The sequence below is a fragment of the Delphinus delphis genome, chromosome 6, assembly GCF_949987515.2.
Source record: "Delphinus delphis chromosome 6, mDelDel1.2, whole genome shotgun sequence".
Taxonomy (NCBI): domain Eukaryota; kingdom Metazoa; phylum Chordata; class Mammalia; order Artiodactyla; family Delphinidae; genus Delphinus; species Delphinus delphis.
Genome location: NC_082688.1, coordinates 12022986 through 12039948, shown reverse-complemented (window position 1 = coordinate 12039948; position 16963 = coordinate 12022986). Strand labels below are relative to the sequence as shown.

General features: G+C 47.3%; 1 protein-coding gene across 1 annotated transcript in view; it reads left to right on the top strand.

Annotated features, from left to right (window-relative positions):
• Positions 1 to 13768, top strand: part of RABGAP1 (RAB GTPase activating protein 1) — a 136761-nt gene extending 122993 nt beyond the window's left edge. The window contains exons 21-25 of the mRNA XM_060014185.1: positions 6242 to 6346; positions 7397 to 7480; positions 8141 to 8212; positions 10429 to 10626; positions 12001 to 13768. Coding sequence (XP_059870168.1) covers positions 6242 to 6346; positions 7397 to 7480; positions 8141 to 8212; positions 10429 to 10626; positions 12001 to 12123 — 582 coding nt within the window. The 3' untranslated portion in view covers positions 12124 to 13768. The remainder of the gene's footprint in view (positions 1 to 6241; positions 6347 to 7396; positions 7481 to 8140; positions 8213 to 10428; positions 10627 to 12000) is intronic.
• Positions 13769 to 16963: the final 3195 nt, after the last annotated feature.

Below are 16963 nucleotides of genomic sequence, written 5' to 3'. Positions count from 1 at the left end.
CCAAAAGAGGTTAAATGTCTTACACAGTCACACTGTTAGTGGCAGAGCCCTTAGACTGCAGTCCAGCTGGCCTGCCGCTCTTAACTTGGCTCAGAGGAGCAGGAACCCTGTTGCCACTAGGGCTCAGGAATAGCAAACTGGGGTCCCATCGTCCAGCCATCGACGGTGCTGAGAAAACAGACCTTTTCACACTAAACGTTGAGTCCCTTTCCAAGTTAGTCTTCTCTCGTATCTTTTGAATCATCACGGAAAATCAGAGGTTCTGAAGTGAGGGCTGTGGGGTCCTCTCAGCGTGTTTTGGCTTCAGGGACTTAGATTTCTGAAAGAACTTCATCATGCCCTTTCACTCTTCCCTTTCTGCATCCCAGAGAAAAGCTCTCATATGTGGCTTATAGAATTTCCAGAACCCTCTTTGTATTTCCAACTGATTTTATTATCACTTTTGTTATTCCTCACCTGTCATTTCTGTTACTTGTCACAAAGCAGCTATGGAGAGATCCCCGGTCAGCTACTGAGTCCCTAGGTGACTCCATCCAAGCTTTCTCCTCTATGAAATGGGAGTAATGCGTGGACCTGACATTAAGGCATTGGTGCTAAAGGCTGAGAGGGAACCTGTGGAAGGTACCTGGCACAGGGCTGATAGGACCCCACCTGAGTCCCCTCTGGCATGGTTGCTCTCTGCATTGAGACAGTGTAATGTGGGAGTGATGGAAACAGACTCAGGAGCTCAACTCCTGGGATTTGAATTCTGGCTCCACTGCATTCTAGTTCTCTGAACTTGAGCAGGTGGCTAAACTTTCCCCACTGAATTACTTTGGTCTCTTTATCAAAAATCAATTGACCTGGGCTTCCCTGGTGGCGCAGTGGTTGAGAGTCCACCTGCTGATGCAGGGGACGCGGGTTCGTGCCCCGGTCCGGGAAGATCCCACATGCCGTGGAGTGGCTGGTCCCGTGAGCCGTGGCCGCTGAGCCTGCATGTCCGGAGCCCGTGTTCCGCAACGGGAGAGGCCACAACAGTGAGAGGCCCGCGTACCGCAAAAAAAAAAAAAAAAAATCAATTGACCTGTATGTATGGGTCTCCTCGATTCTGTATCTCCTCCATTGATGTATACATCTATCGTTAATGCCAATACCACACTGTCATAATTACTCAGGTCATGGGAGTCCTCCAATTTTGTTGTTCTTTTTAAAAAATAATTTGGCTATTGTAAGTAATTTGCATTTCTATATAAATACTAGAATCAGTTTGTCAACTTCTAGAAATAAAAGCCTTCTGGGATTTTGAGTGGGGTTGTATTGAATCTGTAAATTAGCTTGGGGAGTATATTAACATCTGAGCAGTGATTGAACCTTCCAATCCATGAATATGTTACAATTTTCATTTATTTAGGTCTTTTTCAATTTCAGCATTGTTTTCTTAGTTTTCAGTTTACAAGATTTGCACATATTTTAATCTGTTATTAAGGGTAATTTTTTCTTTCTTTTTTTAAATAAATTTAATTTATTTATTTTTGGCTGTGTCATTGGGTCTTCGTTGCTGCGTGTGGGCTTTCTTCTAGTTGTGGCGAGCAAGGGGTACTCTTCACTGCAGTGCGCAGGCTTCTCATTGTTGCAGATCACGGGCTCTAGGTGCATGTGCTTCAGTAGTTGTGACACGCGGGCCCAGTAGTTGTGGCTTGCAGGCTCTAGAGCACAGGCTCAGTAGTTGTGGCGCACAGGCTTAGTTGCTCCATGGCATGTGGGATCTTCCCAGACCAGGGATCGAACCCGTGTCCCTTGAATTGGCAGGTAGATTCTTAACCATCGTGCCACCAGGGAAGTCCCAAGGGTAATTTTTTCTTAATTGCATTTTCCAATTATTTATTGCTAGTCTCTAGAAATACAGTTGATTACATGACCTTGTATCCTGTGACCTTGCTAAATCACTATTCTTGTAGCTTTTTTGTTTATTTTTTAGGATTTTCCACATACACAATCATATCATCTCTGAATAAAGACAGTTTTACTTCTTTTCAAGTCATTCTGTCTTTTTTCCCTTGCCTTCCTGCACTGACTGGGACCTTCGGAACAATATTGGATGGTGAGAGTGGACCTCATCACCTTGTTCCAGTTAGCTGTAGGTTTTCCATAGATCAGGCTGAGGAAGTTCTCCTTTCTTCCTGTTTGCTGAGAGTTGTCATGAATGGGTGTTGAATTTGATCAAATGATCTTCCTGCCTCTGTTGAGGTGATTATTTGCTATTTTTCCTAGTTCTCTTAGTACAGTGAAGTGTAGACAAACTGATTTTTCAGTGTACACAAACATTGCATTCCTAGGAAACGTGGGGTTTCTTTTTTCTTTTAAGATTTTTATTTGTATTAAAGATTTTTGTGTTGCTAAGGAATATTTGTCTGGAGTTTCTTTAATGTTTTTGTCTGGTTTTGATATCAGGGAAATGCTAGCCTTCTAAAATGAACTGGGAATTGTTCCCTCCTATTTTTTAAGGACTTTTTGTGGGATTGTTCCTTGATTAAATCTTTAATTCCCTAATGAAACCACGTGGGCCTGGAGTTTTCTTAGCAAGAAAAAAAATTTTTTTTTTTCTTGCTGCGTTGGGTCTTCGTTGCTGCGCGCAGGCTTTCTCTAGTTGTGGCGAGCGGAGGCTACTCTTCATTGCAGTGCACAGGCTTCTCATTGTGGTGGCTTCTCTTGTTGCGGAGGCTTCTCTTCTTGCGGAGCACGGGCTCTAGGCACGGGCTTCAGTAGTTGTGGCGCACGGGCTTAGTTGCTCTGCAGCATGTGGGATCTTCCCAGACCAGGGATTGAGGCCGTGTTCCCTGCATTGGCAGGCGGATTCTCAACCACTGTGCCACCAGGGAAGTCCAGCAGGAAATTATTTAATTATGATTTCAGATATGGAGCTATTCAAATTTTCTAATTCTTCATGTGTACATTTTTATACTTTGTGCCTTTCAAGTGATTTATCCATTTCATCTTAGTTGTCAAATACATAGGCACAGAGTCGTTGATATTCCCTTATTCTTTTAATGTTTATAGGATGGATTTGTTGAAGTCTTCTCTCTTTCATTACTGATATGGGTAATTTGTGTCTTTTCCCTTTTTTCCTTAATCAGTCTACTAACTAGAAGTTCATCAATTGTGTTGATCTCTTTAAAACCAAGCTTTTGGTTTTGTTGATTTCTTTTTCTTTTATTGATTTCTGCTTTTTATTATTTCCTACTTTTCTTTTGGTTTAATTTGCTCTTTTTCTGGCTACTTAAAGAAGCAGCTTAGTCATTGATTTGGACCTTTCATCTTTTCTAAAATAAGCATTTAAAGTTATAAATCTCCCTGAAGCACTATTTCAGCTACATCTCACACATTCTGATGTGTCGTGTTTTTATTTTCATTCACTTCTTGTGATTGCTTCTTTGATCTCTGAGTTAATTAGTAGTGTGTTGTTTAATTTTTAACTATTAGGGATTTGTCCCCGAAATTTTTCTGTTGTTGATTTCTGATTTAATTCAGTTGTCATCAGGGTACATATTTTTTCTGATTTTATTGCTTTTAAAACATACTTATGCTTATTTTAGGGCCTTCCATATTGTCTGATGGGTGAATGTGCCACGTGCTCTTGGAGAGTTTGTGTGTCCTGTTGTTGTCGGTGGGGCGTTCTGTCATGTCACTTCTGTCAAGTTGATTGACTTCCACGGATTTACTGCCTTTCTCTTTATTTGTTCTATCACTTACTGAGAGAACAGTGAGGAAATCTGTAACTCTGTGCACTTATCTATTTCTCCTTTCAGTTATGTCAGTTTTTGTTTTCCTGTAATTTGAATTTATGAATGCATTTCAGATTTACTGCCTTCTGGAGTGACTCTTTTATTGTTATGAAATGTCCCTCTTTGTCCGTGGTTAATACTCTTTGTTCTGAGATCTACTTCGTCTGATGTTAATATAGCCATTCCGACTTTCATGGTATTTCATGGTATATCCTTTTCCATACTTTTACTTTTAACATATCTGTGTCTTTATATTTAAAATGGGGTTTTGTAGCCAGCATATAGTTGGATCTTGCTTTTTGAAATTTAGTCTGATAATCTCCTTCTTTTAATTGGAATGTTTAGACCAGTTACATTTAATGTAATTATTTATATGGTATATTTAACTCTCCCACTTGCTGTTTGTTCTCCATTTGTTGTATTTGCTTTTTCTTTCTTTTTTCCCCTTTTCTGCCTTCTTTGGTTTAATTGGGTATTTTCATGATTTCATTTTATCTCCTTTACTGCCTTATTCGCAGTTCTGGAGCGCTCAGATCTCCAGAGCTCTACTCCACAGGTTCCAGCCACCTCAGCATCTCTGACCCCCTATCTCTGCCTCCTGAACCCTTTGAGGCATATGCTCTGTTTGGAACTCCTCACCCTGCTCCTTGGTCCAGAAGTGCCTCTAGGCAGAAAGCCAGAATGGTAGTAGGACCTTGCTTGTTTCCTTTCTCCCAGGAACCACAATTCTGCATTTGTTTTTAGTGTCAGCAAACAGTAGTTTTATGTATTTCGTCCAGTGTTTTGTTTACAGTGAGAGGGTAAATCTGGTCCTGGTTAGTCCTTTATGACCAGAAGCGGAAGTCTGGACTTGTGTTTATCGCCACATGTTCCCTCCTTATGTGCTTATGTAAGTAGAATGACTGTGCAGCAAGTGTGGTGCCATAAGAGGACCCTGGCTGGTCAGTCCAGTGGCCTGTGTGCACCTTCCTATTGACACAGCCTTGAGAGTCAGCTCTTGGAGTGATGGCACAAATGCTGGGCTTAATGTTGAGAGACCTGGTTTCGGATTCCAGCTCTGCTACATGCATTGTGCAAGCTTGGGGAAATCACTTCCCCATCTACATTTTTTTCTAAGCTGGGTAATCAGGATGGGCCAGGAAGACTCTTGAGTCCATGACCTGGCTGTCCCGTACTTCTTAGAATCAGTCTTATCTACCATGGGAGTGATGGTGAGTAACTGAGAGAATATAAGTGTGTGCTACAGGTTCCAAAGTACTGTTCAGAAGATGTTAACTGGGTCCAGGGGAGAGAAGGGAGAGGTAACAGGATGTTCTGTTGATTAAAGTAAAACAGAATCTTTGACAGGACTTTATTCTTCTTTGTTATTTCCTCTTTTGTTTGATTCTTATTTCCATTTTGATTGCTACTGGGGTTTGAACTAGAGGTGATTATAAGCCACTCACCAGAAAGGACAGGCCTTAACTCCAGGACCCCATTTAATTGCACGCATATGCAAGTAACTGATGGCCTTTTGCATATCATGCCATTCTCAGTTCTCCATTTAAGGCCCCAGCCGCCTGGAACCTATGCCTCCCAAAGAAAGTACGTCAGAAGATGTGGTGTAGTAGAAAGCAGAGGGGCTCAGCTATACCACTTTAGCTAGGTGACATCTGAAATGCTCTTTAATTTCAGGGAAACCACCATCCATTGTCAAAGGAGGTTGGATATAAGGAGCTGGCAAAGACCCTCTATATCTAGCACTCTGTAACTAGGAGCTTCCACCTCCTTTCCTTGACTGCCTTCTAACATGCTACAGTCTCTCATTCTTCAGTTATCCTTGGACTCTCCAGTGTCAGGGACTGTATTTGTCAGGTACAGGTGTATCATTTTCACTTGGACCCAAAGATCTGCCCACCAGACCTTTGCATGCTTTAGAAAAAAACTGGGGTGGAAGATGGCCATTTCAGATAATAAAAGGAGAGTGCTAGCAAAGGGGTGCCTTCCTTTGTCAGGTGACAGGGAGAGCAAAATGCAGAACTTATTTGATTAAGCAGAGCAAATACTGAGAATTTGGAAGAAGAAAACCAGAATTTATTATTACTATTAATGATAATGACACCTACCTTTTGTTGAGTGTTTACTATATGCTAGGCACTGTGCTGAGTCCATTCCATGCCTTATCTGTCAGCTGAAGATCGTGAAGCTCAGAGAAGTTCTCAATGACTTGTCCAAGTGGCACACAGTTAGGGAGCAATGGGAGTCAAGACCAGGCTGTCTGACAAAGGCGAGCTCCTAGCTACTGCCCCGCACTGCCTCTGGGCAGGAGACGGGGCCAGACACTTGTGTGTGAGTGTAGTCTCAGCGTGACCTTGGGCATATCACGTCCCCTCTCTGGATCACAGTTTCCTCATCATCTTAAAATTGGATTGTTCTGGGTAATTCAAATCCCTTTCAGTTCTTACTTCTTGTTCTGTAACAGCACCTCTTAAATGTTTCAGGCTGAGGAAAAGGCAGATGCACTGAATAAGGAGCTGCTTATGACCAAACAGAAATTGATTGATGCAGAGGAAGAGAAGAGACGGCTGGAAGAAGAGTCTGCTCAGGTGAGGGGAGCTTTGCCCCTCCCACATTCCTCTGTGTCTTGCAAATGCTTGAGAGCTGGGAGTTCACTGGTGGCTTCCTGTTGGCACTGGAGAACCCAGAGACAGCTGGCTTCAGTTTCTCTCCAAAGGCCTTTTGTATTTACTGTGAAAAGCATAATGGTTCTTAATAATTAAAATGTAGGGGGAGACAGTGGGGCAAAGCCCATCCTTCACTGGGGCAGGAGAAATTCCTGTGTGTCAGCATCTGAGTGTGACAAGAGGGTTAGCATTTCTGCAAAAGGAAGGCAGACATCACATAATGTCTGGCTCTTCCCCTACCTGTCCACCGACATCTCCCCCACAGAGCAAACTCTGGAAGGCTTGTCCTGAGCATAGCCCCTGGGCGCAGACTCACAGCCATAGGAAGAGCTTTGGGTGCTGCATGCCCCAGAGCAGGCGGGCTCTCTTCACCATCCACCTTCTCGTCTCAGTCAGGCTGCCTGAGGTGAGAGATGGCGGGGCGCCTCCCACATAATCCATGAGGCACTGAAGGAGCAGCAGTCCTCCTGTTAGCTCTTCCTCTGCATTTGCTTTGTGTTACCTCTCAGCTCAGGATCCCAGGTAGGGCTGCACTGACAGGGAGGAACTTCAGCAAAAGCCGCAAGCTGAAAGTTCAGAAGTTTTGACTGTTCTCTCCTAGCATCAAGAGTAGGGTTAATGGGCTTCCCTGGTGGCACAGTGGTTGAGAGTCCGCCTGCCGATGCAGGGGACATGGGTTCGTGCCCCGGTCCAGGAAGATCCCACATGCCACGGAGCGGCTGGGCCCGTGAGCCATGGCCGCGGAGCCTGTGCTCCGCAACGGGAGAGGCCACAGCAGTGAGAGGCCTGCGTACCAGAAAAAAAAAAAAAAAAAAAGAGTAGGGTTAGTAGTGCTGAGAGTGAGGAAGAAGGGAGGGGAGTTACCTCCAGGAGGTCAGGCACTTTGGGGAAAGCCCAGCGCTAAGCGCGGAGTGCCAGAGCTTCGCTTGTATTTCCCTTAACATTCACTTTTGCTTTTCTTAATGTACGCAGTTAAAAGAAATGTGCCGTCGGGAACTCGACAAGGCAGAATCTGAGATTAAAAAAAACAGTTCTATCATCGGTGACTACAAGCAGGTGGGTCCGTGCACCCTGGAATTGGGCCGTGTTCTCTGGAAGCCCTGCTTGCCTGCACAAGATGTCTTCTCCACACCCACACGCATCCCTGCTCGGCGACTTGCACTGACGAGTCCCTTCGCTTCACTGGACAAGTTACCGCACTGCTTTTCAACTGTAAAATAAGGGAAATCATCGCTCACGCGGAGAACTGTTGTGAGGAGTCCATGAGATTATCTTTGTGGAGTACCTGGCATAGTTCCCTCACATAAGCAGGCACTTAATACATGGAAGCCCCCGAGTTCTTGGGAGCACTTCAGACTCATGACGTAGAACCACCTCTCTCCCCAGCGGGTTGCATTTTGAGAACGTAACTGAATTGGTCTTATTTCTTTCTGTACTGGGATCTCGTGCTGGCTCCTGAGTCTGGCAGTGTCTGTAAACATTGGCCATCGAGCGTGGCACTGATAGGTCCCTGCAGGTCCTAGGCCAGTGGATGCGGGGGTGGGAGAGCCAGAGGCACCTCTGCCCACCTGTCGTCTCACACCCGCTCCTGCTCAGTGCTGTCCCAGTTCCACTCCATAGTCCAGCTTCCACTGCAGAGCTCATCCCAAGCCCAAGTTGTGCGGCTTATGACATTGCTGAAGAGATTGTCATTTTCTATTATGTTTGTTTCTTCAGATTTGTTCTCAGTTGAGTGAAAGATTAGAGAAGCAGCAGACTGCTAATAAAGTGGAAATTGAAAAAATTCGGGTAAGTCTTCCTTTATCAAAGACATTTTATACCACCTAGTTCATTTTATGGCTATATTCAGCACAAAAAATTTGGGGAGGGAGTATTCTGCTTTTTTTTTTTTTTTTTAAATAACCTACCACTATTAGTAACAATACTATCTTTTTTTTAAAAATAAATTTATTTATGTATTTATTTATTTTGGGCTGCACTGGGTCTTCGTTGCTGTGCGTGGGCTTTCTCTAGTTGCGGCGGGCAGGGGCTACTCTTCGTCGTGGTGTGCGGGCTTCTCATTGCAGTGGCGTCTCTTGCTGCCGAGCAGAGGCTCCGGGTGCGCGGGCTTCAGCAGTTGTGGCGTGCAGCCTCAATAGTTGTGGTGCACAGGCTTAGTTGCTCCGTGGCATGTGGGATCGTCCCGGACCAGAGCTCGAACCCATGTCCCCTGCGTTGGCAGGCGGATTCTTAACTACTGCACCACCAGGGAAGTCCCCGGGTATTCTGCTTTGATTCCAAAAATGAGGGAAGCTGATGAGTACCTGACAAGGTGGCTACAACTGACAACTGATATTCTGCCTCTTTCCTCTAGGCAGGGGATACAGATAAGACCAGAAGAGCTCTGGCATTAGATCTCAAAATACAAGTGTCCCTCTTCCTTACAAATTTGTGTAACGTCCTCCTCCGTGCTAACTTCACTTGTAAAAAGACAAAACAAAACACAAGAGCCCCAGGACTTCAGGTGTTATCTGTGATTACTGCAGCACCCTGCTGAGGTGGAAGAGTCCTGCAGGTGACAGGCTGTGCTTGAGGGTGGGGCGCAGAGGCCAGGTCACTCCCCACATTGTTCTGTAGCAGGGGGACACTTGCCTTCTGAGCTCAATTCCTCTTGCTGTAATGGGCCCAGATACAGTGAGAACCTGAGTTTTTAATGTTTGCTTGCCAATTTGAGGGGTTTTGTAACTTGGTGCTTTCTTTCTTTATTATTAGAATACTTGTCAGATTTTACTGAGATGAGTAATTTACTGAAAGATACTTTACTAACATGTTTACAACTCTGGACAGAAACATGGGGGAGTCCATGGCCATGTCTGCACAAACCAGCATTTTACCTGGAGCAAGATGATACCTGGCCTCCATTATAAGTAGTGTTTAACCAGCAGTACCTATTTTTTAAACAAAATTTATTTTCTGATGCTAAAACTAATAATAATGTTCATTGCAGAAAATTTGGAAAATAAGAGTAAAGGAGGAAAAAAAACCCTTATAATCTTATTACCCACAGACAACATCATCATTAACACTTTGGCGTGTATTCTTTCAGTCTTTGTTCTAACATAGAAAATTTCATTCACTCTAAGGCATTTTTTTCACATTTACATCTGAAATTGGGACATATTTTATAACTCATGGCTTTTTGTGGTTTAATTGGCAGAATATTTTCTTAGAGGAAAACGAAATGATGTTTTCTTACAGTCATTGCCATCTTATTTTCATGAAATGTGGTATATCCTTGTAGCTATACTTTAAAGACATTTTTGTGTCCTAGTTTACCCAGCATTTAAACATTTTTACCATGTTACAAGAAATTCCTCAAAAACTTTCCTGAGGCTGTGTACTTCTTTGTATAAATACAGCACATCCTATTTAATTTTTCCCAGTAGCTGGATAGTTTATCTCCCCACCCCTTTTTTGTGTCTCTAATTCTGCAGTGAAATTCCTTGTATGTAAATCTGTATCTAGTCACTGCTTTTTCATTTTTTTTTTGTTTGTTGTTTGTTTGGTTTCTTTGGTTTTTTTTGCAGTACGTGGGCCTCTCACTGTTGTGGCCTCTCCCGTTGTGGAGCACAGGCTCCGGACACGCAGGCTCACCAGCCATGGCTCACGGGCCCAGCCGCTCTGCGGCATGTGGGATCTTCCCGGACCGGGGCATGAACCTGCGTCCCCTGCATCAGCAGGCGGACTCTCAACCACTGCACCACCAGGGAAGCCCGCTTTTTCATTTTTTTAGCCAAGGTTCCTAGAAGTGAGATGACTGGATCAAGACATAAGAATATTTGTGTTGCTTTTGGTGTATAACACCAGGTGACTTTTCCAGTAGGTCATCTGCCAGTTTACAGAGAGAACACAGTTTTTCAGAAGCTGTAGTGCTCGGCAGAGAAGCCATCTCTTGGCTCCCCAGAAAGGAGATGCTCACACCTTCATGTCTTCTTTGTCTCTTCACATCTGACATTCAATTTCAGCAAAATGTGGATGACTGTGAGCGCTGCCGGGAATTTTTCAACAAAGAAGGGCGCATAAAGGGCATCAGCTCAGCTAAGGAAGTTTTGGATGAGGACACAGATGAGGAGAAGGAAACACTCAAGAACCAGCTGAGAGAGATGGAACTGGAACTGGCACAAACCAAGCTGCAGCTGGTGGAAGCTGAGTGTAAGATCCAGGTAACAGCTGCCTCTGTGCCCCCGGCCAGCCCTCTGCCCCTGGGGCGGCGGGACCCAGACCTGCACGGGGGCAGGATTTCCCTGGTGTGGGCTAGAAACCCCAGAAATGATCTTCATGGTTTGGGGTTTTTTTCCCTTTTAAACTTCTACCATAATCCTCATGGGAAGAAGCCCATTACTTGCTATTTACTAGTGGATGTTTAATTAGCATTTAGCCTGTCCTAACGATTGGACTTTCTCATAATGAGAATTATCCATCAAACTTGGAATCTTTCTGGTGGAGCAGAGAATGCATGATTTGAAATCACAGCTGCACCACCAAACTCTTTGACCTTGGGTTAGTGGTAACCTCCTTTCACTTTAGGTTCCTCCTCTGCCAGTGGAGGTGATGAGGGGTCACTCTGATAGTCTGCTTTGAGGACTAAAAAAGATAATGCACGGGAAGGGCTCAGCACGATATCTGAGGGCTTCACAAATACAGGCTTTTGTGCCCCCGCTCCCGTCACTTACCCAGCTTTGTGACTTTGGACGTATTACCTAATTTATCTGGGCCTCCTTTCCTTATGGAGAAACTGGGGCTTGTTTTGTTCATTGTTACACTGCATGGCTAGTTCCATCAGGCCTGATGCTGAGCACAAGGTAGGCACCAGGCACAGTTTGCAGAGGGAACCAAGTTCAGGACTAAAGCTTAAGCCCTGGTCTTCGTATCACACACGGTACCTGGGCGTCTACTTCGCCCAGGCCCGGTTCTCACTGTTGGGGCTGCACAGCTAGCACGTGGCCTCCGTGACCGTCCAAGGTGGCGAGGAGAGGCCTCACCAAGGACAGTATCTGGGCTGTAGTCCGAGAGTGAGCAGAGGTTGCTGCTGGAGAAAAGACAGAACAGTGAGCCTTCCTGGTGGAGGGCATGGTGTGTCCAGCAGCACAGAGGGAGGAGAGGGCCTGCCTGGAAGGGCCTTTAGGAAGTAGGGGTGGAAGTGGGTGCCAAGCTGGAAGAGTCTCTGCCCAGATTGTGAAGCATCTCGGACGTCTTGCTAGGGAGTCTAGGCTTGAAAGGCTCTTGCCGGAAATTAATGTTGCATTCTTAGGTAGAACATTCGGTCTGTCTCCTGGTATGCAGTGGGTGGACGGAGAGGGAGACGTTCAGGTAGGAGGCCGTTTTAATAAGTAGACGAGGCAAGAAATGAGGAGGTCTTAACTAGGAAATCTCCCAGAGCCTGAGGCACTCCAGATCTTTCTATGCCACTTTGAGAACTGGGGGAATTTCCAGAGCCCTCTCGAGAGGAAATAGACTGAATTCTTGGCTCGGCTCTGGGGAGGCGGTGTCATTAGCACTGGAGACCAGCATCCTCACGTACGTCGTTCTTCTTCCAGGACTTGGAGCACCATTTAGGCCTTGCCCTCAACGAGGTACAGGCGGCCAAGAAGACGTGGTTTAACCGAACACTGAGCTCCATAAAGACGGCAACCGGGGTTCAAGGGAAAGAGACTTGCTGAGAGCAGCTGCTGCCTCCAGACACCTTCAGAAAACATGACACCTTTTGTTGCCTTCTTTGGCCAGATGTGTGATTCTGTGACATGTCCCAGGACCAGAATGTACCTAAGTCAGATCCATAGAAGCATGTGGGTAGGTTGTTGGACCAGAGCTCATGAAGCAGGCAGCCTGTGCGGTAAGGCCCTCCTCACTCCTGATACTAACAGGCCTGCCGGCTGGCCTGCCACCCTGGACGTTCCAGAAAGCCACTCCTCCGTGTGACCTCCGGGCCTCTTCCCGGTTAGGTCAGCTCCTCACCCAGCCCAGCGGCTGAGTGACATTATCAGAGTCTGGGGATCCTTCAGGCCTTTGGTTTTTTTCTAAACCTTTAATCTTTTTTTTTAAAATACACATATTATTATATATTGGGGGAGGTGGGGCAGGGGATCGGTAGCTCAAATAATTATCTGCTCCAGTGCCAGCAGAGGGTCCTCCAGGTAGACATGGAGAAGCACTTTGTTTTAAATAGGAGGGTTTCATGGTTGTAGGTGAAGCCACCTAGTTTTGTTAAACTAACTCTACGATGCACAGGTTTTTGGTTTGGCATTATTCACATGTTTCTGATCAATTCTATGCAACTCTCATAGTTCCTGTTGTTTTTAGTGTTAGCTGCCAAATGACTCCCCAGTGCTGGGGTGGGTGACTTGACCGACTGTTGAGACTGGATTAATCATAACGTGGACAAACCTTATTTTGCTTAATGTGTCGTGTGTGTGTGTATATATAAATATCTTTTCCCAATGCACCCAATTGACAGTGTTTAAATCCCAGACTAGGACTGATCTGCACAACTTAATTATGTGGTTATTTTGGGCACTTAATTTCACTCAAGGTTTGTCGGGCTCTGCTCTCCACCCTGCTGTCGCGAGAGCTGTGAAGAGCTCCCTCACTTCAAGGTTCTAGTGTTTTTGCACAACAGCTTGTACAAGTGAGAAAGACTCTGAGGTGTGTGTGTGTATGTATGTGTGTGTGTAAATGTGAGGATGTGCAGGACACACATGCCAAGAGGCCCCCGTCCGGCTGGCCTGTGTCCCTGCCTGCCGGGGCCCTCCCCGGAGTGAGGCTGGGTGCAAACCTCGCTGTTCAGATGGGCTGCAAGTTCTCGCTTCAGAACTATGGAATAGAGGTTTTAGCACCTTTTTTATAAACAAAATAACTTTAGACTTTTAATTTATATAGTGATATGCTGACAGGCTGTCTCGCAGATGACTTGTCGTCTTCTCTGCGTGCAGTGTGGAGGTCGCTGGTTACAAGAGGCACTGGTTTGTACATAAAGACACCTGGGTTGTTTTGTATCTCTTTTCCTGTTGGCTGTATTAACGCTTGCTGAGGTCATCTGTGATCAGGGAGGTAACAAGCGGCAACCCCTGACCCCCAAACCATCCCCTCCACCGCTTTCTGTGTCTTTCTTGTTCAGTTACCAAAACAGCTGTAAGCCCATCTAAAACTAGGTGCGTGGACATTGTGCTAGGGTAGTTTCAGTGTGTCAACTTTATGAATTGAAATATAAACCAGTAAAATTGTATTACTGTTTCTTTTGTTGGCTTTATTTTAACGGCATATTCATTAAATATTTTGGTACAAACAGCATTGCTTTGTAACAACCAGTTTTATCATGGTGTGCTCTTGCCTCCCTCCCACGGGCAGTCAGAGAAGACCACCCTCTGGGCTGGCAAATAGGTGTACTTGAGCACTGGGCAGCGCCTCCCCGTTCATCCATTCAGACACTTAATGAGCAGCTAATGTGCTCCAGGCCCATGGGGTGAGAGAAGACACAGGCTTTGTCCCCTGGGAGGCCTGTGCCTTCATCGTGAGCATTGCCTGTCTTGGAGAAATAAAGTGAGACATGACCTGTGTATTTGAGGGTTAGGGAAGTCTTATAGGAGGTAAGGGTGTGTGTGGTAAGACCTTGAAAGACAAAAGCATCTCACCAGGCAGAGATGGGAGAGGGAATTGCAGGCCCAAAATGTGAATGTGCAGGGGAAATGGCTGAAGAGCAGAAAGGCCGAGTACCCGAGGTCCAGTTATGCTCTGCTGGAACTTTCAGGGGAAGTGGTGGCATGGCCAGCAGGTACCTCTTTCCGAAAGCTCCTTTCTGTTCCCTGCTGGTCATCCCACACCGCGGCACCATAGGGACGAGGCTCCCAGACCCTCGGCCGTCCTTTACCACCTCGCCCCCTTCTCTGCAGCAGGAAGAAGAGCAGTGCTTCCCCAACCCGACGGTCCCCTCCTTGCTTGACCTGCCCTCCAGGACCCCCTACACCCAGCCTTTGGATGGAAGCGGGCTGAGATGCAGGCCATGAAGAAGGGAAGGTGGTGAGTGAGCCCTGCCCCATCTTCTCTCCGCTGAACTGAATCAGGGCAGGTGCCTAGCAAGGGGCCCGGCCATGACAGATGCTCTGCAGAGACCAGGACAGGGACTCCGGAGCACAGTTGGGATCCCTTTGCCGCTCACAGACTAGAAGGCATATTTCTGGGATCCACGTTTCTGGCCAACAAGGGCCAGAGTCCAGATGGGCCAGCCTGCTCCGGGCTTTTCCAGTCCCCAGGGTCCCAGTGTTCCGGAGTGTAGGGACTCTGCAGAAATCCTCATCCCAGCAGCTGTGCCCTGCCAGGAGAAAGGCGCCCATAGCCAGTCAGCCTTGGCACACGGGGCCTAAAGCGACTCCGGGACATCCGGAGAGAACAAGCAAGCTCCGCCTCGGGAGAGGGCGGGACTGGACGAAGGCTCATGGGCTTGGTGACTGGGAATCTGCTGGCGCTCAGGAAGGAAGGAGAGCAGAGGTGGGTGGGGTGCAGCGGAGGGGCCAGACCCAAGTGGGTTGAGAGGCAGGAGGGTGGGAAGCAGAAGCAGGTGAGTGTAGATTTCAAGAAGCCTGCTCAGCCTGTCACGTATTTCTACGTGACAGGCTGAGTAGACCATCTAGCAGGCCCTGTTGAACCTGAGCGGATCTGCACGGCCTGGTCATGATCTCTCAGGAGGAAGGAGGCAGCTCAGAATGAAAGGCAAGAGGCATCTGCCGCCCTGTCTGTTCTGAACCCCAAGTCCCAGGGGCAGGAGTGAACCACGAGAGGAGTGAAGGAAAGAGAACTCCATGGGAGCTAAAACTTAGTCCAGAACACCGCTCTCAGCTCTGAACTGACCCAGCAGTTGTGAAAACCAAGACATCTATGCAGGGGGAGTAGGTAGGTGACAAGAGAGGAGAGTCATTTGGCCTCTCAGTCTGTTTCTTCATCTGGCTGATGGGGGTTTAAAAGGCTGTCTGTAGTGCTTCACTTGCTCAGAGAGATGCCTGATTCTGACCTTGGGATGCAGATCTTCTCCTAAGCTTCATTTGGGGGCTGATGAGACAAGTGAGCTCAGAATGGCTGAGGTGCTCACTCCCAGAACAAGAGGACTGAGCACTCCGTTTCCCTGCCCTTCCCCCACTTTTATAGGCGAAGAAATTGGGCCCATAGAGCGGTTCCTGGCCCAGACCACAAGGCTAGGACGTTAATCCCCATCTCTAACTAACTTCCAGTGACCAGCAGGGCAGCTGCTTTAAGATGACCACGTGGGCAGTAGGTGGGTGTAAACTCTCACAGCACTTCACTACAAGCAGCGTACCTGGGCCAAAAACCCTGAGTTCAAGGCTGGGCCGTGACCTTGGATGCTCACGTCACGTGGATAGGTCACTTCACCCTCCCAAGTTGTGTGTGTGCCGTGGCTTCGGTGCCCATCTGGGTCTCACACGGGTTGCTGAGCTACTGTTAAGCTCCTGACCCTTCCCCTGTGTTCTCCCCCCAGTTGTCGCAACACCCCTGTGAGTTAAGTGACGTTATCCCCAGATTTGAAAGTGAAGGTGAAAGGCCCGTGATGACGAGATCTGGGATGTCAATGCTTTGTACCAGGTACCACCACCTCCACCTTCTCTTCCAGGGCCCCAAAGCAAGGAAAACAGTGCTCCTCCCTCCACACCCCGTTTTCAACTCCTCTTGCTGTTCCCTGTGCCAGTCACGGGCCAGAGGGTGGGAGTGGGGCCCCTGGGAGGAAGCAGCAGCGGGCCGGCCTGGCCAGCTCTTCTTTCCATCAGTGCGCTGTGGTTGTAAAGCCCAGGGGACAGTGTGCAGAGCGAAGGCGGCCCTGAGTTACAACACACCCACTGCCTTCGTCCACTTACCTGGAGGGCAGCGACAGGCCCGGCCTGGCTCCCTCCAAGACCCCCTGCGTGGGCCGCCTTTGTCCTTCTTCCTGGGGCGGGCAGAGACCTTACTGTAGTCTTGGAATTACTGGGGTTGGTCGACTGCAGGAACCTCACAGGGGGGAGCAGTAGGAAGAGCTTTGGCTTTGTTTTCAATTTGCTGCTGCCATTTCGAAGTCCTACTCCCTCGGGCAAGTCCCTTTATCTTTGAGCCTTAGTGTCCCGATGTGTAATATCTGCCAGCTCTGGGGACAGGGGTCAGGGGTCAGGACTAGGAGGAAGGCAGGTGTGTGAGGGGCACCCGGTGAACGCTGAGCTGAGCTGAGCTGAGGCGGCGGCACTCACACCACTCGCTGCACCAGGGGCCCGGGTCAAAGGTTCAGGTTGAGTAAACATTTGGCACCATTAGCAGAGAGAGACGGCAAACAGGAATAGGAATGAGGCCTGGCCCTCTGCATGAAGGGAAGATTCTTCCACATGTGCTGAGCTGGAGAGTCAGGGCCAGGAAAGGGGTTCTGCACTTGACCCTTTCATCAGTCAAAGCCAGAGTCAGTCCGTCCTGCACAGAACAGTGCAGCCCCTTGCTGTTGAAGACAGAAGCTTTTATTTTTATTCATCCAAA